An 8,275-nucleotide genomic window follows, 5' to 3' on the forward strand; every position below is an offset into this window, starting at 1 on the left:
TGAGCCACCGTGCCCGGCCCAAAACAAACTTTTAACTCTGCTAGAATGTAAACTCCATGAAGGCCAAGAGGATACACATCTTGTTTATTATTGTATGTCTAGTTTTGAATCTGGCACATAGCAGATGCTTAATGATATTTTTTTAGATCAATGAATCTCATATCCATCTCCAGTAACTGTCTTGTAGCTCCCTGCCTTTATAGCTAATCTCAAGCTTACTAAATCCACTTTCTCAATGTCCGTTCTTTCCTTACTCATTGCAGTCTGGTTTCCACTTGCCCTGCTCTACTATAATGATTGCCAAAACAATTAGATACATTTTTGTTCTTATATCACTTAGCCTCGTCATTTACTTCTAAGAACACTTTATTCCCTAGACTTCTGTAATCAGAACCTCAGCTGGCTTTTTTACTATTTCTCTGGCTATTCCCATGCCCCTGCGGATTTGTGCTATATACGTATAAACTAATAAGCTTAATAAAGTATTGCAAATTTTATGATAAAAGTTGATATATGTTACTATAAGTGTATCCAGGAAGGTATACACAATGCTATTTGAGATTGGAGATGTCAGAAAGGATTCAAAAATAGGTGACTTCATTAATGTGAATGTTGAAGGATAAGGCCATGTCCACACTTCTTACTGTGTACACTTTTCCTCTGATCCTTCTTCCGTTGTCTTAACTTCAGTTATCATCCACAAGCTCATTCATCCATGAGCTGCGTACAGCATGCTTAATGCTGTCATCTTCCTCCATAAGCCAGAACTTCAGAAGTGATCCCAGATTCTTCTTTGCATTGACTCCACACATTTAGTCCGTAACAGTTCTTATAAAACTTATCTGTTCATTTCCACTAACACTGCTTTGACTAAAAATTTCATTATTTCTTGCTTTAATTATACAACGGCCCCTTCACTAACCTGTACTTACATTCCTATCTCTTCACCCCAGTCTGTCATCAATGTTGGTACAGATTGGACTTTGTAAAATAGGAATCTGATAACTACAATTTATTCTTCAAAATTCAAGTTGAGTTTGATCAGCGAAGCACTCTGCAGGAAATGGCATCTAGCCAGAGTTCTGAAAGATGATTAGGGATTGGAGAAATGGGGATGAGGCCTTTTCCTCAAAAGTATCATTGAAAAGGTGTGAGCATACTACACGGAATGGTTGAAGAACTATGTATGGTTGGTTATTTGTTGTGTAACTGGAGCTTAGAGTTTGAATTGAGAATGCCAAGAGAAAAGCATGGAGAGGTCAGTAAAGACCGTATCTTGAAAAACTTTTAAAACCTTTTATGTTTAGATATCATTAATGCTATGGTCTGAATGTTTGTGTCCCCCAAAAATTCATATTTGAAATCCTAACCCCCAAGGTGATGGTATTAGGAGGGTGGAGTTTTGAGGAGATGATTTGGTCATGGGGGCAGAGCCCTCATGAATGGAATTAGTGCCCTTATAAAGAAAGCCTGAGAAAAATTCCTCACCCTCCCCTCATGTGAGGTTACAGTGAGAAGACAGCTGCCTGTAAGAAAGCAGGCCCTCACTAGACACTAAATCTGCTGGCATCTTGGTCTTGTACTTCCCAGCCTCCAGAACTATGAGAAATAAATTTCTGTTGTTTATCAGCCACCCAGTTAAATGGTATTTTTGTTATAGCAGCCCAAATGGATCAAGACAATCAGGAATGGCAAAAGGCCATTATTTCAAGTTAGGCGGATATTTTGACAAGGTTTGTGTTTTATGATGACGTCTGTGGCTGCAGGGAGGAGGGGGACTATCTAGACAGGAGAGGCAAGGTCAAATATGAGGTGAGTCTGAGCTAAGGCAGTGGTGGTAAAGTTCAAGCTTCTAATTTATCCCGAGTGCTTTTCCTCCCTCTCTAAGTCAATCTGGTTCTTTACGTATCTGTTTTTATAATACACTTTGCATACTTCTGTTAAAACAGCATTCTATACTGTATAAATGCTGATTTATGCCTCTGTTCCTGTTATTTTACACCATAAGCTTTATGAGGGTAGCGATTTCATCTTGTTTAGCTTTGCATTCCCATCACCTAATACATATAAGAGTTTAAGTTCTCAGCAAATGAGCAAACAAATGCAAGATTATATGGATAAATAGACAAAAAACTACAAAAGAGGATAAAACTTGGGAAGTTCTATAGTAGGTACAAAGAAGGTTAGGAGAGGTCAAGATCACTTCAGATTCAGAGGTTATGGAAGGCTTGCTTCATTGAGGTGCTAGACATGATTTTGAAAGATGGGTAAAACTTAATCATGTAGAATTAGAAGGATATACCACTCGGGGGAAACAATGATATAAACTAAGGTACAGAGAATGGTTGGGATATGGCCACAGATATACAAAGGAAACTAACTAGAGAAGAAGCTCTAAGGCTTATGTTCTGCCAGGTTGTAGAGGATAGGCTAAATAGTTTAGACTTTGGTCAGTAAGCAGTAGAGAATTCCCAGAGGCAGTCTAATAGTGTTCACTCTGTCAAGTAAATCATTTGGAAAATAAAAATATGCTAGGGATAGTCTAAATAAGTTTGAAAGTTCCTACGTCAAGCAAATAATCATGCTTCTAAGTGTTCTGCTCTTTACTGAGCCAAGACCGCTGACTCTTATAAAAATGAAAATAGTACACTTTTGAAAGGACTTGTGAAATATGAAAATATATATAAAATTTCTGATTTTATGTCTTCTTCCACTGATTCCTCTCTACCTTAATGATAAGAAAAACAAACTAAAGCAAAAAACCTCAAAGAGCTAATTCTTCAAAATTTTGTGTAGTGATTTCCTTTCCTCCTTGACCCTTTGTACTATAAATTTACGCTTAGGATACCAAATTACTCTGTGTTGATCTATTTTCAGTTATTCGAAAGTTAAAGATTTGAAAGTGGAGAAGTTAATTCAGTAAATAGACCTTTTCTGAGGAGGACTTTTTGTGCATTTACTGTAGGTAGAAAGCCAGCGGTGTCCTTATAGCACAGATAACTTAAGTGTACTGAGGACTTCATCTTATGTTGAGTGATTAGATAAAAGATTTTCTTGTATCCCCAGAGGGAATTGTGTAGGGGAAGAGGACAGGAAATTGTGAAAACTTGAAACAGAGGGGTTTTTTAAGTATAAAAGCAAACTACAGAAGCCACTGTGGTTTATGCAGATGCTTGTTTTTTCCAATGGCCAGCTTTTTTCTACCAGTTATGATTACCCCCTCTGTGTTTGGGGGCCTGCACTTAAGTTTGATCTTTTCCTCCTGTGAGCTTTTTACAGGCCTGAAAAGACTTTCTCCTTTTCTTTTTAAGGTCCTTCAGGAGTTTTTGCAAGCTCTAAAAGGGAGGAAATAAGGATTTTTGTCTTTCTTTTATAAGCTTCATCTTCCTACAGATACCATGCTTTCAGCTGACTAGGATGGGATATTTCTAGATTTTCCTTTAGATGATTTGGAACATTGATGGTCTCAGAAACCATTAAAGGAAAGAAACTGTAGCTTGAGGTTATATATAGTATATTATAAATTTTGCAGCATATAAACCATATAATGATTGAAGGGACAGATTTTTCCCTTGAACTTGAAAGAGCTTGTGTCATCGTTGCCTAGAGATGAAAATAGGACAAAGAAAAAATGAGTTTTGTTTGTTTTTTAAGAGTTGAGGAGGGTTAATGCAGAGCTAGTTTGAAAGGCAAGCAAATGGATAGCTAGACAGACTCAACTCTATATTCCCTACTTGAAACCACATAAGCCTTCCTGGAGTGAAAATTGATCAAGAGTAGAAGTTTGACATGGAATCCTTTGGCAGAGGGGAAGCTGTAGTGAGGATGACATGAAGGTAAAGGCATCAGTGAGTCTTATGTGACAGACCGAAGGGCAGTAGGGAGGTACTAGTACTTCATCACAGTTAATTTGAAAAGTACTGACCTAGAGCAACATGAAACTGGACAACAGCAGAAGTAGCAACAGGACAAGGGCTGAGCATACACATGGTAAAACCTCTTAATGCCTTTACTATTTCCAATTAGGGGTTATTATGACTATAAAACATCTATGAACATTTTTATACCCATCTTTTGATAGTCATATACTCATTTTTCTGGGTTGTAAACTCAGAAGTAGAATTGCCAAGTCTTTAGGGTAGACGTATGTTTAGCTTTAGAAGAAAGTCAGTTTTGCAAAGTCGTTGCAGCATTTTACACTCCCATAAACAATATATGAGAGTTCCAGTTGCTACTTGTCCTCACCAACACTTGGTGTTGTCTGTGTTTTTAATTTTATCCTTTTTGTGTAGTGTATAGTTGTAAATCACTGTGGTTTTAATTTGCATTGCTGTGAGGAGTAATGATGTTGAGCACATTTTCACTTGCTTATTCACCATTTGAATGTTATCTTTTATGAAGTGCCATGTAAGAGTTGTCCCCCATGTTTTGAATTGGATTTTTTCATTTTTGATTTGTAAAAGTTCCTTCCATATTCTAGGTATCAGTCCTTTGTTAGGTGTTAAATATATCTTTTTCCAGTCTGTGGCTTATCTTTTCACTTTCTTATGGTGTCTTTCGGTGAACAAGAGTTTTGATTTTGATAAAGTCCTATTTTTTTCTTTTATAGATAGTGTTTTTTGTGTCCTGTATAAGAAATCTTTGCTTATTGCAAGATTTTGAAGATCTTTTCCTATGTTTTCGTCCAGAAGTGTGGTCATTTATCTTTCACATTTAAGTTTATGATTTATCTGGAATTAATTTTTGTGGAAGATGTGAGGGAGGTGGTTAAGGTTTATTTTTTTTTCCTATAGAAAAATTTGTTGTTATAGCATCATTTATTGAAAAGACCACCTGTTCCTCATTATATTGATGTCTTCATTGTAAACGCATTATATGTGTGGATCTAATTCTGGACTCCCTCTTCCATTACGGTGATGTATTTGTCTGTCCTTATGCCAGTACTGTACTGTCTTGCTTACTGTGTTCATATAGAAAGTCTAAAATCTGAACCATTCATTTTTGAGATGTTTTGGAAACTGTAATAAGCTATATTTGTGAGGGTATAGCCATCTATTATAAAGCAAAAAATTCATATGTTTAGTATTTAATTGAAAATGAATTAAACTTAGAACAAATTGTTTTATAGTACCTTGTAGAGATATTCTATTCTATAGCCATACCACCCTAAATGCACCCAATCTCGTCTGATCTCGGAAGCTAGGCAGGGTCGGGCCTGGTTAGTACTTGGATGGGAGATAATTAACCTGTTTTTTAGGTTATAATGGGATAGTGTTAGCATTACAGAACCTTTGCTTTTAATGTGGCTTACACTTTATGCTAACCTAAGATTAGAAATGCACTGGTATTCTCTCTCGAAGTTATAAATAGATCAAAAAGGTGGTTTTTGCCTGTTCAGGGAGCTTTATCATGGGAAGAGACTCGATAGGCTGTTTAAGCCATGGTGATAGGCATAGTCTGTTCTACTTTGTTCCAACATTCTCTTTGTAGTAATATACTCTTTTAGTCTCATACCTGGATCCGCTAGTGGTCAGTAAACATCTATATTGTTTTTAGAATTTCAACATTGTAAGCATTTTTATCAGAGTCATAGCAGGAAACAGAAGCCATACTCTGGCAGGATTTTAAAGGAAATTTAATGAAGCTCCTATTTACGGACAGGGACAGAGACACCAACATGGCACTGGAAGACTAGCAACAGCAGAAAATAGTTACCATTTCTATCATTTGTTAAATATTTAAATATCACATAATAGGACCATCCTGTTGTAAGTAACATTTCGGTTTGATAGCAATGAGAGATTTTAAGTAAACCTTTTTGAAGTGTACTTGTTCATTTCCTTTTTTTCCCCAGTATGTGGAAAATTTTCAGCATTTATTATCACATGGAAAAAGACAAGACAATTTTTCATGCTGTATCTCAAAAATAGCATTTGAATATTTTAGTTCATATACATCACTGTTCCTTTCCTGTACTGCAATTATCTCCCTCACAAATATTTTGGGAATGCTCAATTCACGTGTAAAAATAAATATGACAGAGCCTGAACTGAAATAGCAACTGAATTAGCTTATAATTTATTTCTTTAAATAACTTTTACTTAGGTTCATGATGGTCCGTAGTGGAAAAAATGGTGACCTTCATCTTAAACAGATTGCATATTATAAACGAACTGGTGAATATCATCCAACTACACTGCCAAGTGAGAGAAGTGGCATACGAAGAGCAGCAAAAAAATTTGTCTTCAAAGGTAAAATTAGTGTCCAAAATCTTGAGGATAGAGTTATAGATTCTTCTACACGTGTGTTCTTTGTGGAATCCTGAGAGTTTCTATGATAATTGATTGTTGCCAAACCATTACCAGTTGAATTGATGATGCCACTCAATCAGAAGCAAAATAAAATTCACACTGAAGCTAACTGAAGGCCAGTTAGCATGAAAAGGGTAGTTTAAATTAGGTATAGAAAATGATACTGTGAAAGAAAACAAAAACATTTACTTAAATTAACAACTTCTACTTTTGCCCGCTGGTACACCTACTCTAATGGTGCACTTTTAAGCACTAATACCACAGTCAATGAGGAACTTATTTGAGGCTCAATATGAAAATGTTGACGAAATTAGCTAGTTTGTTTACTAATATGAAAAAGAGAAGAAATTAACTATATTTATGTGATTTCTCCCGTTACTGCCATTTAAATATTCTTAGGATTACATTTATTTTAGGCCCCTGAATCTCCCTGAATGGATTAAATATTCGAAAGGCAGTAGGATATTTATCCTAATAGATCATGATAATTTTTCCCTCTTTTCCTGCCTCCTTCAGAGGGAAAGAGAAGTTTGGGTTGAGATAAGCAATAAGTACAATCACCAGATAATTAAATGAACTCTGGTACTATTAATGGGAGCTTTGCCGGTTGGTATAGCATTAGGCTTTCCCCAAAGCAGGTCAAGAAAATTCTAAGGTAATAAATAAATAACTGCTCCTGTCTTCCTGTGTACAACCCTACCAATAACAGGCATATCCGTTACTTCTTAGACTAAAATGAGAATTCATTCATTCATTTACTTAATAATTTGTGTAATAAGTGTTTACTGAGTTTCTATGTGCCAATCACATTCTAGGACTTGGAGAAATACTGACGAATAAAATAGATAAGCTTCCTGCCCTCAGGTGGCTTACCTTCTAATTTAAGTAAAGACTGTTCCACTCAGCGTATGCTTAAGCACATTAGTAGCTTAATGGTGTATTCTGGAGTTCGAATAGCTACCCTACACTGGAGAGTTACGTGGTGGTTCTCTGCATCCTCTAGTTGCTTCCCAGCTGCAGATTTTTCTCAGATGTCCTCATAAGGAAAACAGAGAATTGTCTTGAGGCTTAAGGTTCTCCCACTTTACCAGTCCTACCTTCCACTCAAATCTAGAAAAACATGAAAGAGGTGGTTGCTTGCAAAAATGCAGTTATGATAAAATGCTATTTTAGAAAATTCTGTTCTAGGAAATTGCTTATCTGTACATAATTTATTTGCTAATTTATACCATTTTAGGAGGCACCTGCAGGTATTTTCTTAGTTTGAGTACTTCCGTAGGAAGTTAATTTTATATTTCCATCCTTATTATATGCTTTGATAAACAAGCTAGCTCTACTTATATTGATAGCTACAAAATTATAGCAGCTAGTGCTCCTTCTAGATACCTGGTAAGTGTAATAGCTGAGAATCTTTCCAATTGTGTGGTAGCAGCATTACAAATAAATACTTTATTTTAAATAGAGTAAGATTTTACAAAACAAAACAAAGCCCCTCATGGTTTGAAGATAAGGCTGTGATTATCTTAAAACAGCATAGATAGATCTCTCAAAACTGCACTTCTATTTTTTTGATATCACTTATTCCAGAAAAAAAGCTGTTTTATGTTGGAAAAGACAGAAAACAAAATCGTTTGGTAATCGTTTCAGAAGAGGAAAAAAAGAAAATCCTAAGAGAATGCCATGAAAATGACACTGGAGCTCATCATGGCATATCCAGAACCCTCACGCTGGTGGAATCCAATTACTATTGGACTTCTGTGACCAATGATGTCAAACAGTGGGTATGGCTTATGTATTTAGAATATTTTTAATAATGTCTTAATAATGCTCCAGATTTACTCTTGGTATTACCTCTTATTAAGTACTTTTTGTATGGTAGTTTTTATACAAAAACCCACTTAAAGGGGTTTTTATTTCCCTTGATTCTTTTAAATCACTAAACTATAATTTGAGCAGTAAAAAAG

At 35.7% G+C, this 8,275-nt stretch overlaps 1 protein-coding gene across 1 annotated transcript in view; it reads left to right on the top strand.

Annotated features, from left to right (window-relative positions):
• The window catches only part of GIN1 (gypsy retrotransposon integrase 1), a 39,965-nt gene that overhangs the window by 10,006 nt on the left and 21,684 nt on the right, over positions 1 to 8,275 (top strand). Inside the window, exons 2-3 of the mRNA XM_012641062.1 lie at positions 6,106 to 6,251; positions 7,899 to 8,092. Coding sequence (XP_012496516.1) covers positions 6,110 to 6,251; positions 7,899 to 8,092 — 336 coding nt within the window. The 5' untranslated portion in view covers positions 6,106 to 6,109. The remainder of the gene's footprint in view (positions 1 to 6,105; positions 6,252 to 7,898; positions 8,093 to 8,275) is intronic.

This window comes from Propithecus coquereli, unplaced genomic scaffold (assembly GCF_000956105.1).
Source record: "Propithecus coquereli isolate 6110/MARCELLA unplaced genomic scaffold, Pcoq_1.0 Scaffold160, whole genome shotgun sequence".
NCBI classification, from domain to species: Eukaryota; Metazoa; Chordata; class Mammalia; order Primates; family Indriidae; genus Propithecus; species Propithecus coquereli.